The following is a 21819-nucleotide window of genomic DNA, read 5'->3' on the forward strand; positions in this document are numbered from 1 at the left end:
CCCTCACATTTGTTACTGTCACTAAATGCTTTATTCGTTCGCATTGCAACCTTTCACGTATTTCACGATACATCGACTCTTAGCCCACTTGGCTTCCATCCAAATTGGACTAACAGAGACCTCTCGATACGACAGAATTTTAAAATAGGTACATTTATATTATAAGTTTCTGATGAACCAGCTGAAAATTTGGTTGATTTCGTAATTTTCTACTGCGGAAAATGACTTTCATCTTTTGATACAAAGAGAATGACCATTCAACGAGAACTATGTGGAATTTCGACATGTTTTTTAAAGAATACAGTAAGTTATAAACGGTTATAAGTACTCTCGAAATAAACCGGGAACGTCAAGGACTAAACAAATCGATAAAGAAGGTCCATTCACACTCAATTTGCTTGATTGTTTTATTTCTATTCACGTTCAATAGTTCACTTCGCATCCAATTATGTGATGTCAGATATATGTCTTGATAATATCATGTCATACGTTAATTATTTTTTAGTTGATAAGTGGTTGCCTTTTCAATTGTCAGGTCATGGACTGTGTTTTAACTTAATTGCTATGACGATACAATTGTTGTTGATACCACACCTATATCTTTTGAAAATTTATTGTGCCTCAGTTTAAGAAAGGCTTAAGTGAGTGTGGTATTGGTTTGGTCTTATGATTTTTCTCAATTCCAAACCTTTTGTGTATAGTCAGGTGGTGATTAAACTCGTTAATTCTTGGAAACCTGTAGTTTAACGACTGCAATTTAAAGAACAACAAGCTTTTCTCCGATACGAGTAAGCGGACACTTAACCGGGGATTAACGCTAATGGTTGTTTACAAAACAGTGAGTGCAACTGAACGTCTAGGATATGTTAGATTCTCGAATATTCTACGAAGTTGTTTTTTCTCGTTGTTCTGTACCTCGATTCTCTAACACTATCGACTACCGACACCGGCTAGCTATCGAAATTTTGACATTTAGAATGTACGGTTAGAGGCGCTGATCAGATTTACAGACAGACAGGTCGGTTGTCGGTAGACGATAGTGGTAGAGAATCGAGGTACTGTATACAAGACTTAAAAGTAAGGATTTATTTGTCCTTAGTAACATTGTGATAGATTGCTTTACCTTTTTTCATGATGAAGGCCAGTGCGTGCTGTGACCATTACAATGATCAATCATGCGTATTATCCTTTGCCAAATACATCAGAAAATGTTCGAAAATCACCTAAAGCTGTACGAAAAGGTTCTTAGAAATCTTACTTGTTCATTAGATTGGAAACCGATCCTTTCTTAATAATACGAATACGGTAAACTATAAATAGTGGAGGAAAATATGAATCGAATGTACTTAAGTAGGTTGAAGTTTGAATGGGCGATGTATTAATATCACCATCGACGATTGTGGAAAATAGATTGGAACATTTAGTGACCAAACGTCTCTTTATAAAACTTAATGCATTAGGTCATTATTATTTTGTTATAAGTTGTAGAAGCTTTCAGAACTTGATCTTGGTTTGCTAATTTGAATTCTATCTAAATGAAATGCAGTCTGGTTCAAATGCTGTTGTCGTTTAACTTGTATTGTTGGTTAATACAAGTTTCTAATTATAAAATTATTTCATGCATTTTGTTTTAAATATCTGATTTTAGGGCATCACTTATATAAATATCAAAGGTTGGTATACTTAATCCCTTAATATTAATAAATAAATAGCATAGTTTATCTTAGTTAAAATATATTATATCCATTGTAAATATTCTAGTGTGAATACTAAATAGTAAATAAAAAATGTAAAAATGAACTTATTTGGATAACTCACGCATGGTCATCTGATTCCAAACAATGGCAGAGTTTTCCTATGGTAGGCAGACATTGCTATTTATACACTTCTAAGTACCTACATACTAATATAGACAACTTTACCTGCTTAACAAAATATCATACTTTTTGTCCCAGTCTTTTACCGGGTACACGTGTGTAGATTGAATGTGAATGGACGGCGTTTTAACGCGAGTCCATCAAAGAAAGATCATTTCTCATCATTACTTACCTAACTTGCGAAATAAAGCGAGAAAGAACTTTATTACAAGTTGTTTGGACGAGACTTCCGCGCCATTTAACGGCTTATAAACGTGAAATATGATTGCGCCAATCTGAAAACAGTCACTAATGGAATATTAACTTTTGTTTTACGCCTGTTTTTAGAATGATGGAATGATAGCAGAGGGGTATGTGGTCTTAACCTACAATCATTTCATACAACAAAACACTGGACACTGTTGTGTTCAACTCCTTGTAACTAAGTATTTAAAAATGCGAATAAACCTCTGTACTATAGCGAAGGGGGCGAATTAAATTAAATAAGTACTATTAACCACCTGGGTGGGTTATTAGTGCCAACCACCACCCCGGTGGCAAGCTCAGAGGTGGCGAATAGGAATAAACGGTTGATTCTTAGCTAGTGTCACTCACTTCTTGGTGGTTTATAAAGGAAGTTGATAAAGGAGGCTATGATACTGACGGCCGCTATTTTTCTCTTTGACGAGAACAGTCTCTATTGTAGTCAGAAATTAAACAAATGAATTTAACCCCTTGCTGTTCCGCTGTTGAGCAAGGGTCTCCTCTAGCAATGAGGGGAGTGAACTCAAGTCCATTACGCTGGCCAAGTGCTGGATACTGACTTTGCATGTGATTATTACTGTAATAATTAAGATATAAATAACTACGCTTTCAAATGAACAAAACATAAAATGTAACCCATGAACATAGAAAAAGATTTTAGAAGACACTTTTTGGGAGGACTATCGAAGTTTTCATTGCGGACTGATTCGAACTTAATGACAATATAATGTTGTGCTTATTTTTATTGTGTTACTCACAATATTAGAGTTCATTAAGTGTTCGGTTATTTCTTAAAAATATGGTAGGTACGTAAGGTAAGATTTTAAATCGATTGTAATTCGGTTATAAGATGTTTTAAAATAGTACAGTTAGCTTTTGTGGTTTATATCTTTGTTGACTTTTCACCGAGAGTATCGTGTTATAACTGAGTTGTGGAGGTCCGATAGGCAGTCGCTTCATGTAAAATACTGGTATCCAGCTGCATCTGGTGAGACTGAAAGCTGATTACAACATAGTTGGAAAAAGACTAGGCTGATTGATCTTTGTTGACTACAAAATCAGTCGCAAAATACTATAAAAATACAATATAAGAAATAAAATAACAATTTCAAGTGCGTTGAACTCAAAGACTATGAATATTCATTACTTATTTAGTTCTATTTTGCGTAAGTTCCTTGACATCAAATTATCTTCGTCTGACTTAACTACTCATCCATATAAACAACCAAATCTTCGATAATTTGTACATATATGAAACCATGTCTTCTCGCATCTTCTTCCATGGGCCCAGGCGTCTACATCCTACCCATTAAATTTTATATTCTACTACATACTGCACAGATTCTAACCATCCCTAATGTTGTATTACAGTAGGCGGAGTACACTATGTGTAAAACGTTATCCTAAGGCAGAGACAACTCTTGCATTAAAAGTAAACTTTGTTGTGGAATCCCAAACTCTAAACTATACTAGTCTAAACAAGGTTCTAGTAGCCCCGAATTCTTGACAACGCGTCTTTAGTTGCCGAATTTATGTAGATACATATGTTTTCTTTATTTTTACATGTTAAACTGTAAATTTAAAAACGACGCCTACACAAATTAGTATTTCAATACTTATAAAAGACACAGATAGGTACGTTTTGTGGATACCTTCTATTCCATCAGAGAGACGCCCATGGCCAGTGTTCACCAGTCGGTAAACGATCTGTGGGTTAAGCAAACCTTGGTGCGATGATATGACCCATAGATGAGTGACCGCATAGTGGTATTTGAACTGGGCGTCTTCGTGCCTTGGAGGGCACGTAAAAAGTCGGTTCCCGATTGTTGTCAATTAATATAACAGTTTTTAGGCCACGTCAAAGGCCTTCGGGCGCCTTGAACAACTATGACACTAGGTTAACCACTAACCATACGATAAGAAGAAGAGGATTCCATCAGATAAATGAAAACATTACCTCATTGTTTAATAAATTGTTGTTTTTAATTTGTTTGTTTGACACCATTTTCAATCATTACTGTTTTGAAAACACTCATTCATTCGATTGCTCATAGACGTATAGTACGAGTGTTTGCAATCATAGTAAACATCATTGAATTCAACAATACGCTATTCTGAATGAGTAGGGATGTAAAAGTAAACACAAACTGTAACATGATTACAATTCACCCTATGGCGAACGTTTCCTTGCATCGGTGTACTACACACTAATTAGCGCTTCTGGCGTAAGGATTTCTTGATAAAACAGCGAAGTCTAAACAGAAGCGTGAGAAAGCGATCCGATAAAGAACTTTAAGCGTGTCGTTTACTGCTAAATTAGTAAGAAAGATAGTTTTAACAAGATCTCTTTTACTTTTTACATCGTTTACTAGCCATGATAACATTAGGCGCATTATCGTTTTGAAACTGTACATATAAAGTCGGGGATAAAGTCTTTTCGCATATAATGCGAAAAGACTGTATGTATGAACTTGTAATAAAATCTTTTCTCTACACAAAAAAGCTCGTTATTTGGGTTCCTCACGAGTAGTGATACGATATGATGAACCGTGTACCCATTTGTGATTCTTGATCATACATACATACTATAATGCGAAAAGACTTTTTCCCCGACCTACTATGTAGAGCTATTAGGTATAAATAAATACCTTATTTTTGGTAATAATAACTCAATCGTAGAACTAGAGAGCTAGTTATAAAAATGTTAATGTCTAAAGTGCTGTTTAAAATGTAGAACGGAACTTACGAAATCCAAGTGGCTTGTTCGTGACAAATGACGTATTAAAAGCAATCGACCGGAAAGGAACAGCCAAGGATTTCCACGCAGCGCATGAAACACGCTGTTACATTATGTATTTTGATAGAAAACCGTTTTGAATTGATGATAAATGATATAGACATCTAGAATTGAAATGCGTAACTTGACATACTCATGGAAAATGATTTATGACGGTAATGTTGGATACTATTAATATAATAAAAAAATTTGGCGTTTAGATTATACTTACTTATATGTTTTAAATGTTCTGTGTTATGTTTAAAAAAATCATAAAAAATGTGTTTTACACTTATAGAGATCGTGAGACTTATTAAAATATGCGTTTCCATAATATTTACAATAGTAAACTATATTTCAGACACAGATTCGTGTAGGTAGCTTATGGGATTTTTGTTAATAATATTTTATATTAGATTTGTAAGTTATATTGCATAATTATTACATGGAACCATTCATGTGTTAACTTTCATCGACTATCAAAATATTCTTGATGCTATACACGGAGAGACCGTTGATTGCACCTACGTGGTTCAAACTACATAATTATACATGAAAGTATATGAAATACTTCGTCAATATTATTTCACTTGAACAAAGAGATACAAACTTTGCAGTCGTAGTACGATTATTGACTTCTAGAAAGAATAGAAGAATAAAGAAAGGAATACTGTAGGTACACTGTCCCTCTGTCTTCCAACATACAAGACTGATATCTCCACTCCCGTTTAAAATACCAGCGTAAGTAATATTAAAATAAAGAATGTATAACGTACGTCAGTGAAGGAATAAAGTTATAAAAATGCATGTGGTGCCCATAAAGTTACCATAAGCGCGCAAAATTGTGCTTTTTATGTTGATAACCTAAGATTAAAGTGAACGTTTCACGACACAGGAGATAGGAGATATCTTGAGCATTCATTATTGAAATGACTTCAGTTCAAGACTGAGTGGAGAGATAGCGTTGTCTATTTAGGGGATGGTTGAATGACTCACTTGCAATGTAGGGTAATAGAATTGAATGAACGACTGATCTCTGACTAGAATTTAATTAATTTCTAATTGAAAACTTGTGTCTTATTCACATTATGTTAAGTTCAAGTTGACTATACGTTCAAGACGTTTGATAATATGCTAGTAAATCTGAGGTAGTGATTATTATCAATAAAAAATATACGTCGCTATAATTGGTTTACAAAATGAACAGCTGTTACTTATTTACATTACCTTAATTCAAGAATTAAATACACTGTTTTTTAAATAAGCGTGAATCGTGGAATTCATTTTTATTCATACGGATTCAAAGAAAATAATAGATCCGACAAGGGCATTGACCTTCGAGTCTCAAAACTGTAAGACTTAAGCAAAAATTGTAACGAGCAATGACGTAATAAATAACTTTGACGGTAGACCGAAGTAACGCAAAGTATTTAATTAAAACAAACTTTTGTTTATATTGGGCACCCGCTGTATTCCGACCTTGCGATAATTCTGCAATAATTCTTGTTAAAATCACAGGCAAAATTGGGTGAAAGTGTGGTGAAAGTTTCAGGCAATAACAATGATTGTTACTGGGTCCATAGGCTGACTACTTAGTAGAGAGTCTTGGCGTGCGCGATTAATCTAGCTTGAAACTAGATTAATAGAATAATATAAATAAACGATTCCCCAACCCGCACTTGGCCGCACTTTCGAGTGGTGAACGTAAGGCCAAACCCTTCCTCGTTTGGGAGGAGATCCTTGCCTAGCAGTAGGACTGTAACGAGTTAAAGAAAGAAATAAATAATAATTCTGTGTATTACGAAAACACAGTAGTTGCAGTTAAAAGGTCACCGTCATCAGATGTACATGTATATTTAAGTCATAAAGCCACTGATCGACGGACGAGTAAGACCGCGGTTTTAAATACCGACGAACCTGGCTCGCGGCTCGTTGGTGCTGATCGATTAGCAAGCAAAACAGTCGCAAACATGTCTTGTTCCGAGTCTGAAGCCTTGTGTTATCTCGCCATAGGATATTACGCAGTTATGAAAAAAAAAAGAAAACGCCCTAAAGTTTGGGTTAAAAGTTGGATTGAAAAAAGGCAAGCTTTGTCACATACCGATGGCGAGCCGAGTAAAAAATATAGCACGACGACGAGCCGCGAGCCAGGCTCGGCGGTATTTAAAACCGTGGTTTTGCAATGATACACCGGCGAGCTTTACCGACGAGCCATAAAACCGCGGTCTTACTCGTCCGTCGATCAGTGGCTTAAAAGATCTAAATATTGATTGTATACAAGGCTCTCTATTAAGTTGTTGGACTATCGTATTTTTACAGAGAATCCTTTATTGTATATTACTTATCTGAAACACGCGGTCTCGTGGGATTAATAATGCCTGAATAAACATATGTTTGACAATAGTTTTGTAACTATCTATAGCTAATTTTTATAGAAATCCGTTCAGAGTATTACTAGCGGACTTTATTATTCATATTAGTATGATTTGAGTATATTCTAACACCATCTTTCTCCTATGACAATGGTCCTTGTACATTATTTGTAGTTACTTAAGAGTACACTGAAAGCGGTTACTACTCGTACTAACGCTAAGTAACACAAGTAGTTACTTATCGTTTACACCGCTGAAGGGCTCTTGCCTAAACTGTAGGGATAAACTCTGATGTTTCACGCAAGCCGTATGCTGTGATTTTATTTAACCAATGCTTCATATTTAACAGTAATTATTAGGTCGGGGTATAAGTATTTTCGCATTATAGTATGTATGAACTCGTAATAAAATCTCTTTGGCTACAAGAATCACAAATGAGTACACGGTTCCTTAGGTTCCTTTCAATGAGCTCGTGAGGTACCCAAATATCGAGATTTTTTGTGTAGCGAAACGATTTTATCATACATACTATAATGCGAAAAGACTTTTTCCCCGACCTAATATTATCTTAGTTATGGTGTTCGATTCGAACGAATCGATTTGTTCTTTAGTATCCACCTACATCTATGGTCATGCATGTATGTGAGTAATAAAATAAGTATAACATAACATAATATCTCAAAACTTGCATGAAAATAGTTTTCTTAGAGGGAAAGTACTCTATCCGTAGTTGTCCTGTGTAGTGAAAACTCAATGCTTTCACTTTTTTCCCAGCAGTGAACAATAATGGTTTAATTTTATGTTTCGATAAAACACAGAAATTCTTTTAAAGCGTGAGCCTATATATAGAGAGTTATTGAAAGTATTTTCTAGTGTAAGTACCTAATAATTACAGTAAAACGTACCCAAAATTAAAGTGCCGACAAAAAAGTATGCAAACGAGTTACAGGCCCGATGTGTCAGGCACTGATTATAGTTATTTTGTGCTTTCCTAGTGGTTATACCCTCAATAAGTGTCGAGTTTCCAAGGAACACTTGCTATTGGATACCGTTCACCTATTATTCCGTGTTTTATAGCTTCAAGCAGCTGAATACATACATAAAATTATACTTTTTTCCCATAAGAGTAGGCAGAGATTATAGAACGCCACTTGGTACAATCTTTAAAACTTCAACAACTTGTCATACAGGACCGCCGGTTACTAACACTTTACACCTGACCATTTTGCAAAACATCGCTGATATTAATATGATCTGTGTGTGTCTTGTAGGGCGTCTTCTACCAGCGTTTCCATTTACAATCAATCATTCGTCAATCAACATTCATTCATTCTCTCTACGCGACTGAACTATCTGAACATTCCTTTATAAATCCTTCTCACTGCATAATCTTCTAAACCACAACAATCTCTTATCATGCTGAATATCAGCTAAAGATATTTGTTGAATATTTTGAAACTAATAGTTGTTCAACAAAATGCGTAATTTGGAAAAGTATACAGCGGCTTTCGCTGTACACTTTTCAAAATTATGCATTTAGTTGTGTTGTTGTTTTTCGAAAGTTTGAAAAGCTAAAAGCATATTTACTACGCAATAAAAATTGTTACGGTTGTTATGAATACCAAATATTTCTGTGATGTTTCGTAAGTATGATGCATTCTAGCACAGAGGTGAAAAAAGTGTGGTACATTTTGTGACTTACGTTACTTACTTTACTTTGCAATTACTAAAGTTTTACATAACTAGCATCGGAAAAGAATTTTCTCAGGTTTTTCTAAACATTAGCTTAACCGATCGAGATAGCGTTATAATTATAACTCGATTTTTCCTGAGGTCAGTTAAGGGTAATTTGTTTATAATTATTAAGCTACAGTTATCAAGGGTTAAGGTTGGTGATTATAGAAGATACAAGTGAAATTGCGCCTCAGGACGCGAAGAATATTAACATAAGTATGATGTCAAATAGAACTAAAAAGTGAATGCTGTGATTTCATAAATATAAAAATTATGGACACAGAGTACTTACATCTAGATTCAATAAAACTAAATAAAAATAACGTGGGAATCTCTTGGTTACAGTAAATGTGTTGTTTTGACAATATTGTACGGAAAATGTATGTTGCACAAAGACATTTCCTTATTTTCTAAACATTATTAGCTAAATCGGTATTGTTATTACATACGTTATTGGCTTATTAGTATGCATACAGTCTTCATTATTAAAAGTAATATAGTAGAACTGTTCAAATAATAATCAAACAAAGTCCCTTTTAAATCAATTAGTCAAACCTGAATACTAAAACTGCAATTATTTATACAGGCAGCAGAGAGCGGCAATGTGGAGGACTTCATGCGGCTGTACCTGAGCGAGCCCTCGCGGCTGGCAGTGAGGGACGGCAGGGGGCGCACCGCAGCACACCAAGCCGCAGCCAGGAACAACACCAACATACTGCACTTCATCAACAATTATGGTGGAGGTAAGCTTGCTTACGGCATTTGCGGGTCCATCGTGGCAGAACATGGCACAGGATAGACAGGTTTGGAAGGAAAGAGGGGAGGCCTTTGCCCAGCAGTGGGACACATATATAGCTTTATTCTTTTATTTTTTTACTACGGATATAATGTACAGTCTTCTTTTTTATCTTGTTATACTACCTTATCCTACGTTGCGAAAGATCGCAACAATATGCTTGGAGACAAGAACAATGTTTGTGTTTGTGAGACGCAACATATAGTCAGCTTCAAAGTTATTATACAGTTTCACATCTTCGATTAGTTATACAATTTTGAATATAAAAATCATTTAATTACAGCCATTGCCAAAAAAGTCAAAAACGCAGTGGTTGTTAAATTAGTTAGTTATTAATACACAGTAGTAATTGCTCTATTTTCAGTGTTAGTACGCTTTTGATTATGTGACAAAGAATACAAATACTAGTAAAACTAACCGCCATAAAGTAATTTGAGTGTAAACTTAGTGTCAAAGCTGACCAAGCAACTTGAAGGCATTTTTGTCATATGGTTTGGAGTTTATATGTATAGTGTTACAAACTATTTAAAAACGGCTGAAGGCGTTGGACATGACTGAAATAACTGTGAGTTAGTGACTATTCCCAATATTTTATGCATAATAATATGTTTCTTTCGTGTTGTCTGTTTATCAATTTCGGGTGCGAAGATACTTCTATTCATATTTACAACAAACACTTCCCCAATTCCCGAACAATCTTTTTGACCGTGATCTGAAGAGACTATTATATTTTTGGAATTAGTACTTTATTGTCAACAATCGATTAATATTTTCTTTGTACTTTTCAAAGAATGGAAATAGTAAGTTCAAATACCACTTAAGGGCCGCTCATCTATGGAATGTCTTCACTTTGAAAATTGCGTTACAAAATGAACTATTATCAACAATATAAGACGTTATTTATATAGTGAGCGGTGATAGCCGAGTGGTATAAGTTGGTACCTCCCACGCAAGTGGTCGCAGGTTCGAACCCGAGGCAACACACCAATGACTTTTCGAAGTTATGTGTGTATTAGAAATAATTATCACATGCTCCAACGGTGAAGGAAAACATCGTGAGGAAACCTTGCATGCCTAAAAATTTGTTTAATACATTTATTGCGGGCATGCAAAGTCCCCAACCCGCACTTGGCCAGCGTGGTGGACTCAAGGCCTAACCCCTCCCTCATTACGGGAGGAGACCCTTGCCCAGCAGTGGGACATTAATGGGTTAAATTTATTTATTTATTTATTTATATAGTAATATTCTGACTTGAAATACATTTAACAATGGTTGATAAAGAATAATGACCGAACTGATTTTATCAAAAGCTTAAACATCGTATTAGGTCTTCCTTCGTTAGCATTCGGGTATGTTCGGATTGTCACGAACTTCTATACTTGTATAGCTGTACCTCGATTCTCTACCACTATCGACTACCGACAACCGAACTGTCATCGAAAAATTTTATATGAAAATCAGCGGGCTTATCACGTATCTCAGTTGACAGCTAGTGTACGTCAAATGGATGGTCAGTATTCAGTACATTGCTGCTTTGACGTAACGTGTTAATCAATGTTTCTAAGAGAGAAAACAATGTACAGCATAGTGGTTTTCAAATAAATGTCAACTGAGATACGTGATAGCCCCCCTGATCAGCTCCTCTGACGGGTGTCGTATTAAACATTTTGGCAGCTCATTCTAAATGTCAAATGTCGATAGCTAGCCGGTTGTCGGTAGTCGATAGTGGTAGAGAATCGAGGTACTGGAATAACCCTTTACCAATTCAAACCCCCTCATTTCGGTGGAAACTTACTATTCGTGACATAAAAACTAATGTTTACAATAGGGTTAGATTTACATAAAAAAGTGGATTTCTCTAAAAGCTGTATTAATTATTTGTATAAGGGTTTACGCCCTAAGTTTAGCAAAACGTAGAAGATAAGGTAAGTTTTCAACTCAATCATTATTAAAATCATTCTGGGAACGTTTCCGGTGAACAGCGCTGTGGAGAAGAACTACGATCCATAGCACACTTCCCCTCTTCAGTCTTACATACATAAAATCACGCCTTTTTCACATAATAGGCAGAGACCCAAAAATCTTGTACAGCTTAAGATAGCTTAAATAGGTTTTCGATTCACAATTTACGCGATTACCAAAAGAGGTAATTTTCAAGTTCAAAAGCCTTATTATTACAGTATTTGACGCGTTTCGAGCATAAACCTACTAAAAAACTAACGAAAGTACTAAATATAACATTTAACACGAATTTGAAACTGCCATTTATTTTTTATGGTTACTTATTTGATATTATTCCGTCGTTGTTGGCCAAATTGTGCTCCTAATTACGTCTTTGACCTTTACATTAGGCTTGTAATCATAAAGTACTTGTTTATTAACTTGCTTAGCTATAATTATGCACAATTATTTGCTAATATCTTAGTATAACATCTAAATCATAATATTATGCTATAATATGTGCAATTAGTATCTATTTAAAAACAATTTCTAATGCCATGTTAAAATATTTCTTTTTATGTAAAGTTTATGTACTTTTTAATGTATTTTATCTTGGAAAAACCACAAAGGAATCATATTTGGCGATTGAATTGTTAGTTCCATGTAATAGAGTCAATATTGACCCTTTATAGGATTATTTACTGACCTCCTTCTAAATCCCAGCAAAATCTGTATTTAGATGTAAATACAATAATTCATAATAATAAAGTAAATTTACCGTAGTAACATATTAAAATACAATAAAAATATAAATATGTTTTACAAACAGTAAACTTCAATAACCAGTAACTAAATTGAAGAAGAAAAATTAAAGGTTTATTGCACGTGCAAACTAGTAATTTTTCCAAGACACCGGTGGAACTAGAAAGGAAAACAGGAAATTTCGATCAATTCCTTGAAAAACTAATTTTTACGTTATTGCAAGTTGTTGCATTTCTCCGAAAGAAGGTTCTGGATCAAGCCTTGGGAATGAAAGAAAATTAGTTCTATTATTACGAAGTAAACAAAAAAGTCTACCTCTATTACGATTGTTAGAATAAGTACAAGTTTCATCAATCAAACGAATAAACTTAATAATTTCCCACTGCTGGTCTTAAACGAGAGAGAGGTTAAGTCTCGAGCAGGCTTAAGAGCGAGTTTAGAACTTTGTATTCCTTCAAAACCAGGAGATTCTCAAGCATGCAACGTTGCATCACGATGTTTTTAGTTAGAGCAATTGGTATTATTTCTAATCCATATATATAACTATGAATTCATGAAGTTTACTTCGAAATAAACGTTTTAATAATCTATGCCATCGTTACCACAGAATAAATAATAGTACCTAATAAATTAACCATACTATAATCGCATTCACGACGGGGGGCTGTCCATTAATAACATGAGAATTTTAATCGCTTTTTAAACTTGGTTTTGTGTTACGCGATAAAGTTTTGGGCTAATCCTCTGTCACTGTCAAAGAGACATGCGACATCTTATGCTTCTTCGAAATTCTTAAAAATACCTAATGGTATTTTTTTTAGAAATCACACAATAAGCGAAAATAAATGCACGCAATAATCCCACTAAACCCCCCCCCCGATATCATGTTTCCCAGTTTTGTTCCCTTATTTCGAGCCTCGCGTGATTATGGGACGGCCCGTACTGAAATTAGTTCTTCTAAGTTCCGCTTGGGGCGCTGATCAATAATTGTAATCTCTCGCCTCGTATGTAACAATAACAGTACCTCGATTCTCGACCACTGTCGACTACCGGCAACCGGCTAGCTATAGAATTTTGACATTTAGGATGTACTGCCAAAAAAGTTTTTACTACGCCCGCTAGAGGCGCTGATCGGATTTTCATACAAAATTCCTCGATGACGGGTCGGTCGGTCGATACTCGATAATAATAGAGAATTGAGCTACTGTAGCGTGATTCTCTACAATCGGAACCTTCGAGTATCGAGAGTTTGATATTTAGAATGTATTGCATTAATACTTATTACGACGTCCGCTAGAGGCGCTGATCAGATTTTCATATAAAGCTTCTCTATAGCTAGCCGGTTGTCGGTAGTCGATAGTTGCAGAGAATCGAGCTATTAGTATATTGGGTTAAATGTACCGACCGAAATCTGCCGCAAGGCAATCAAATTATTTTTTGTCTCTATGTATGTCTGTGTTCCATGCTGTGTAATTCATTCTCAAGTAAATCTCACAAAAAGGGATGCCAATTTTCGCGCAAAGCGATGGAACTGTTAGTTACAATATATAAAAGTTCAAAAGCTCGGACGATATAGAGATACACAGCTGAGGCAATTTGTCTAGTTTTGTAGGAGTCAATGACCTTGTTTGTCGCGCATCGTGAAACTAGGGAAAATCTCATACTCGTCGCCTTTACTCACAGTAGTTTGAGATACTGAGAAAATCGTCAAAAGCATTTATATGTAAAATATTGTCAAGACTTGTGCAACTATCATGTAAGCAATACATTTGTTGTTCTAGTTAACTTACACAGTTTTATACAGGTCACTTAATGCAATTATATTGATGATCATACGTGTATATACTGGAGTCACATTAACCGGTTTTTTTTGCAAGGAGCGAACGCAATTCGAAGGCTCTTATAAAAACATTGAAAATAATATTATTTATTTCATTCATAATATTATTATTTGTGACTTCTAATCTGATATACTCAATGATTATGATTGACTCTATATCAATTTATTAAATCAACTAGCTTACCACTAGACACTCAGTAATTTACATTTATTAACCGTTTAAAGTTTTTATTGCGCAATATCTAGTTTTAATACAACGTTCAATTGTGTTGTTCATTGAATTTGTAGAATCTTATTGCACAAAGCAGGAGAAGGGGCGGCTCGAGTTTTGGATTAAGGGAGCCATGCGTGACATGCTAAAACTACCCAAATTCACAAAAAATACGCTCAGACTCAAGTCATGAACAAATCTTTTACAATTGCGTCCTTTCGAGCACTTGTATAAGTGCACTTTTGAAAATTACTATCGGCCTCGGTCAGCTTCGCCTGTTTGCCCGGTTTTGTTTGCTTATACATTTTTAAGATTAGATTTTTCAATACCAGTATTGACATTATAGAGCGAAAACGTATCACGAACGAACTCATATGAACAATGATTGTCTACACTTTAAAGAATCTTAGATCAAGACTTTGACATTAAATAAGTACGTACAGCGAAAATAATTCCCACTGGGCCCGCTAAAGGCACTGCGGGCTCATCACGTATCTCATTTGACAACTAATTTATGTCAAATTGATGGTCACTACTCAGTACATTGCTGCTTTGACCTACCATGCTAATCACTTTATTCTAAGGAAGAAAGCAATGTACAGCATAGTTTCAAATAGTTGTCAGCTGAGGTACATGATAACCCTTAAATTTTCATACAAGATTTTTCGATAGCTAGCCGGTTGCTTGTTGATAATGATAAATTTGAAGAAATAGTGGATGCATGGTAGCGTATACGATTGCTGACCACGTCAGGCAAAGTGCTAATGAGCACATATTTCCATAAAAGCCCGTAGCTTAGTATCATGCCCGGTGCCCTAGGCTTCACTTATCACTCTTCGCCACTCTATCAAGCACCATACATTTGCATCATCGAGCTACTCATTAGAAAACCGGCAGAATCGCGAACTATCGAGTACCTTTGACATTGACATTGAGACTCACTTAAAGACTTACCCTCTTATTCATAAAAATATATTAATATGAAGTTACCAAAGGCTTATAAAGAGTTTTATTTCTTTCACTCCTTAGCAAAATGAAAAAGAGAAAACATATTTTCGTAGTTTTTTAACTAAAATAAGTTTATAATGTGTTTATAAATAAGAGGGTTACACTTGACATTTAGCGTGTAAATTTTTGTATTTTTTTTGGTACGGAACCCATTGTGCGCTTTTAACTCACACTGTGTGCCAATAGATTAATGTTTTGAATTAATTTTCATCGAAAGACAAATTTAACTTACTTTATAACTTAGTCAAATATTACTCTATAAAAGTTACATTATGTATGTTTATTTTCAAAACCATCTCCTGCATTCAATAAATAAGACCATTATTTACTAAGTAACAAAGAAACCAATTAACATTTGTGCTGACTAAAAATGTAACTAAAGCAAATACCTATTGCTCTTAACAAAGTATAATCAAATTAAAAATCATAATCATTTGTCATCGGGTATTTGTTCTGAGCCTGGTTGTTAATGTATCTACATAAGTATGTATTTAGAAGTATATAAGTATGTTTATCAGTTATGTGGTTACCATAGTACAAGCTCTGCTTAGTTTGGAATCAAATGACCGTGTGTGAGTTGTCCAATGACATTTACAGGAATCGTAATCCCGACTTTTAGTGAAGTGGCGATTACAAACTTTAGTCCACCCTGTATCAGATGGCCATGATTTAAATTAATCTTCAGTAAACAAACGAACATTTACTAGTACTTCTTTATGCATTAACGGGTCTCATTTGTTCCACGAGGCGTGCATTTTTCATGTATTCTGAAGGCGCACCATGAGGTCAATTCATGCACGGGCAATGCTACTTACCGTTTACTTTGCCATTATACCCTGATCGATACACGATACTAAGTTACTTTTATTTGTTAGAAAGTCGAATGGAAAAATATTGGAAGAATTTTCGGCCTTAAATCATAATTTTTTTTTGCGGGAGACTTTTATTCAAGAAATATTGTCTAAGTCGAATTAAAAAGAACAAATAATTCACAAAATAAAGTATCCCTTAATATTTTTTCATCGGCAACTATGTCTGCAGTTAGATAATTCGATAAATTCTTGTGGTTAAAAAATATCCTAAAAGTTTCCTACATAAATCCAGCTTTAACAATGCCGCTTGCATCAACGTTATTGGAAAATTTAATTACCCTGTCATTGCATCATCGAAAATTTATAGAACCGTTATAATTCTTAGCCTATCGTTGACTAATAAATTATTTAAAACTCGAAAGAAACTCGCCCCTGTTTCTTGGATGCCGAAATAAAGTATGACTTTAAAATTTTACAATAATTGAAAATCGCCCCGTCTTCATGAGGCAATTTTGCTATTTTTTTTGTGGGTTGGATTTTCAAAATTGTCGATAGTACCCAAAGTTTGACATGGCTTAATGACTTATCTCATCATCCGTCCGCCCTCCGAATCACGGAACGTATATTACATATTATTTTTTTCGATATCGAAGTCATAAATATTTCCAAAGCGACTCGAACAATGGTAGCCTCTTCCGTTGCAAGTCTAGGACGGTGGTAGCAAGGAAGTAGCGACGACGCAGGCGCAATCCATCAACCTTGAATGACGGCCCTTATAAGTACCTGTTGCACTCCTCGGCCTAGGTATTCTAGACCGAGCCTACGAGTCATCAAGATGTGCATCGCTGTATTCTGCGCCTATCTCAACTTGTACCTTTTTTTATTCAAATGTACCTTACTGTTGTACTTCTTGATAAAGAGGATTCTGGACAGACGCGTAAGTATTAAACCACTATTTTTCATTTTAAACTTTCATTATATTATTTTCTTACAAGCTACGTATTTTTTATGCAACTTTTAATATTTGTTTTCAACCTAATAAGCGTGGTGTTAAATGAAAAGTTTTCCAAAGTTTTCTTACTTTTAAAGTGAGGGAGAAACAAGGTAAAACTTGTTGCAGTTGCGTGTGTTCGAATTCTGTTTTGTTTGTAATTTACAGGTGGTTTTAAATAAGTATTTATCCACGTGTTGATTCTTTTCTTTGTTAAAATTTGTTGCAAGTTTATTAAGATATTTCGGAGGTGTTTTGTTTTATTTGCGATTTTATTACCGTAATAATTTATTCGATTATTCTACCATTATCATGCAATATTTGTGTGAATTGAAAGGCTGATTGTATGATTTTTTAACAAAATTCCTATCTGTGCGATCGTCAGTAGGTATTCAAATTCTTCTTTAATTGCACAAATTTTTAATTTTGTTAATCATTCAGCCTTTATTTATTTTATGGATATAGTTGCATTAAAAAAAATAAACTCTTATCCAATTTATTGTGAAATTGCGCTGCATTCGTATAAATAAAATCCAAAATCATCGAATAACGGCATAAGTTCATTAAACAGCATAAATATCATTGTTCTTCACGGCTATTGCTCTTTTTCTTAAGAATTTGCAGCATTTCATAGGATTCCGTAAACAAAGATCGCCCCTATCTCTATAAAAGTTTTATTGAAGCCTGATAAATTTCTTGCGAACTGGTATGCGTTTATTATTTGTGTTAAAATAGCTGGCCGATAAAATTCTTGAACAATTAAATAAAATTCATTTATTTTTGTGACCTTGCCTGTAGTTTTTCGTAATCCGATAAAGATTGCAATTACACCGTCAATTGAATTCTATCCGATTGAACTCTAAACTTCTGGTGGTTTGATTTTTATTACAATAGCAAATTATTTTTCGGCCCAATTAATTTAACGTCAAGGTTTTTATGATGTGTCCATATTAATGTGTTGTTTCAATCTTAACGAGTTCATGTAGTCAGTATTACCTATTTATAACAAATGCCAGTGACAAAAAAATAATTCGTATAATCAAATTCGTTAAACAAGGAACTCACGAAAATCTGATCTAAGTTCCTAAAATGACAAATCAAATGAGTATTGACAGTTTCTTGCACCTCGTTACTTCATTTTTAAATGATTATCACCAGGTACATTTTTTTAAACATATGATACTAATTTTCAATGCTTATTTGACTAGTTTGAGCGCCCATTTTCTATAGCCAAAGTGCCACTATCACTAAAACGACCACCTGTATAGAATACTGGAAAGTTCACCGGTGAAAACATATAACAAAGACGTGCTTTAAACCGTTTGTCGTTGGTTACAAGAACAATAGAATACATCAATTTTCTTTGTTACTTCAAAAGTATGCAAGTCGATTGACCCGGTATCGACCTAACGGTAACGATTGTCTACTTACAATGCACTTATCAATTAGTCAAGTCACCAACTCATACAAAATTACTTCACAAGGCCTAAGCTATAATTTGAAAACTCCCTTTAAACGAAGTAAATGATACGTCCTTCTTTAATATTCAGCTTAATTCGATATACTTTACGATCAAGGCTCTAACAATTTTCTATGAAACTTCGATGCAAGTACTTAAATTGTTATAATCACATCGATTTTTCAACATACACTATAGGTTTCATCTTATAGTTACTTGTAACATACTAGCCTTCCGCCCGCAGCTTGTCTCGCGTGGAATTTATCCTCTATTGGGGTGGAATTTCCAAAAATCTTCTTTTAGTGCTCCTTTACACTTCCTTAGGAATCATCATACCCAACTTTCTACGCTCAGTAATTTTGGCTGTGTGTTGTCCATCAGTCGGTCACTCAGTAACTAAAGAGTTTTATATATTAGGTGGGCAAATTTTTTTCGTATTATAGTATGTATGAACTTATAATAAAATCTTTTCTCTACACAAAAAAGCTCGATATTTGGGTACCTCACGAGCTCACTGAAAGAAACCTAATGAACCGTGTACTCATTTGTGATTCTTGAAGCCAAAGAAATTTTATAACAAGTTCATACATACTACAATGCAAAAAGACTTTTTCCCCGACCTAATAATATGTCGATTGATTTTAAGAAAGCCGCAAACTTAGTATTTGTTTCCAGCTATCTCCTAACGCATCAACTAATAAGATGTCTTCTTTCCCCTTATTCCAAGTCAATACCACGTTATCTGAGATTAATAAAAGATTTTCTTTGCGATGGAAAATGACAGATCTTTAAACGTACTCGTAGTCGGCGCCGTTTCTAACAACTGTCTTAGATTTCAAATGATAAAAGTTATTTGAATAATGATAACGAAAAGCAGACGAGAAGTAATTTTAAATTATATAATTATTTCATTTCTTCGTAATAAAATTAATTTGTTTATTGTTAAAAAGGGCATACACCCACGTCTATGAAACGAGGTCATTTAAGCTTACAATGGACAGTAGAATAAAATGTAATCCTATAGAATTGTTTCTACGGTAATTAGAATTCGAGGAAAATCATCGAAACATTGTGTAATACACGTGTGTTCATAACAATGTAGAACAGGTATTTTAGACAACTGAACTTTAAAGAGCTTTAGTAGAGAATATATTCCGTTGCCACGTAGAAACTCGTCTATTTGTACTAACTTTGACAAAACAGTGATAATTAGCCGAAGATACAAAACAAGACTAGTTAGTGTCTCGTAGCTCGAAGTGCAGCTTCACTCGAACTATTCTAATTAGTTCGTTTCGCAGATAAAAAATTGTGACCTATTTAAAAAGTTATGGAGTGACTAATTTGAACTTTGCCATAATTTTTAATTGCCACGCTGTGACGTTATTACTTCTCTTCTCGACTGAATGTGTTGCCATATTTTTTATTAGGAAAAAAACAGTGTCCAATATTTTTAATGATCTACTGGACGGAATAAAAGGTTCTTTTTTCTATTGCACCACAACTCCAGTGGTCGGGTGCCTTTAAGGGTCTCAGCACACATATGGGATCGGAAAGGGATAGTCATCGTATCGCCTCGAGCCGTTCAGAATGGTTTGTATTAAACGCCCTACTGCAACGCACACTAATCGGAATAATAACGTAATCGCCTCGCCTCGGAACAGGCTCCGAACTTGAATTCCCGCGCTTACGGCTCATCGTCCCCGCGCTTACGTTTCTCCGTCCCCGCGCTTACGTCTCTCCGTACCCGAGCTCACATCACTTCGTCCACCCTTTCCCCTTTCCCCTCCCGCGACTTGCCTGCTAAAGACGCCGCCAAGTGCTATGGCTATGATAGCCAACTCACGTATTGTAAACCAAGACTTAGAGTCTCAGCACACATATGGGATCGGAAAGGGATCGTCACCGTATCGCCTCGAGCCGTTCAAAATGGTTTGTATTAAACTCCCTACTGCAACGCACACTAATCGGAATAATAACGTAATCGCCTCGCCTCGGAACAGGCTCCGAACTTGAATTCCCGCGCTTACGGCTCATCGTCCCCGCGCTTACGTTTCTCCGTCCCCGCGCTTACGTCTCTCCGTACCCGAGCTCACATCTCTTCGTCCACCCTTTCCCCTTTCCCCTCCCGCAACTTGCCTGCTAAAGACGCCGCCATTCGCAAGGAGTATTTCATTCGTGTTGCGCGTATGTTTTATTTAAAATTTTAAGTTCGATTCAAACACAAAATAACGATGCAAAGGGAGAAACTTATTGAAGAAGTGAGAAAATATCCATAAGCGAGGCGTAAGCGCGGTGTCGCCTAGCCGTAGCCGAGTTGACGTACAGGCGCTGCTGATACGCTTTCGTTACGTGCATACGGTAGGTTGACGCCTGGTTGACAGCGAGGCGAAAGGCGTTACGGTTACGATCCCTTTCCGATCCCATATGTGTGCTGAGACCCTAACAATGAAATTGTCTAATCCACGTACATCGGAAATCATAAATCAAATGTTCGATCTCGATCAATACTAAAATTGTCCTTGAAGAAAAATCGATCAGCGATTGTTACATGCTTTAAAAGCCATACTTAGTCGGCAATTTAAATGTCAAAACTTCAAATGTAACATGACAGTAATGAAGGCTCGTAACAGCGGTACATTAAACTTTCTTCGCATTTACTAACTAAATCTTTTAGAAATGAGCAATGCATTATAGTTCTGGGTTACTTCATAACTTATTCAGAACATTAACAATACTGTGTCCCTGAAGTTCGCTTTGAATGTAAAAGCCATGTTCTTATAATACCCGGCAGTAATCGTGGCTTTTAAGGTAAATGTGTATCCCTTATTCTTGTTTTGGCAAAGAAAACGTAATCAAATGTAATGGGGTCTTTTTTTATGATACACGATTATGAGCTTTCGATATTATTGTCACGATTATAATCATTCAAATAAGTTAGAGATTCAACAAGAAATATTAAACTTAATTACATAATATAACGGTTTTTTTATCCGAAT

The 21819-nt window shown here is 35.2% G+C and overlaps 1 protein-coding gene across 3 annotated transcripts in view; it reads left to right on the forward strand.

The window, feature by feature from the left end:
* The window catches only part of TrpA1 (Transient receptor potential cation channel A1), an 86866-nt gene that overhangs the window by 35696 nt on the left and 29351 nt on the right, over positions 1-21819 (forward strand). For all 3 annotated transcript variants that reach the window (XM_076135043.1, XM_076135041.1, XM_076135042.1), the window contains one exon: positions 9589-9745. In XM_076135043.1, coding sequence (XP_075991158.1) covers positions 9589-9745 — 157 coding nt within the window. The remainder of the gene's footprint in view (positions 1-9588; positions 9746-21819) is intronic.

Source organism: Anticarsia gemmatalis, chromosome Z, assembly GCF_050436995.1.
Source record: "Anticarsia gemmatalis isolate Benzon Research Colony breed Stoneville strain chromosome Z, ilAntGemm2 primary, whole genome shotgun sequence".
NCBI classification, from domain to species: domain Eukaryota; kingdom Metazoa; phylum Arthropoda; class Insecta; order Lepidoptera; family Erebidae; genus Anticarsia; species Anticarsia gemmatalis.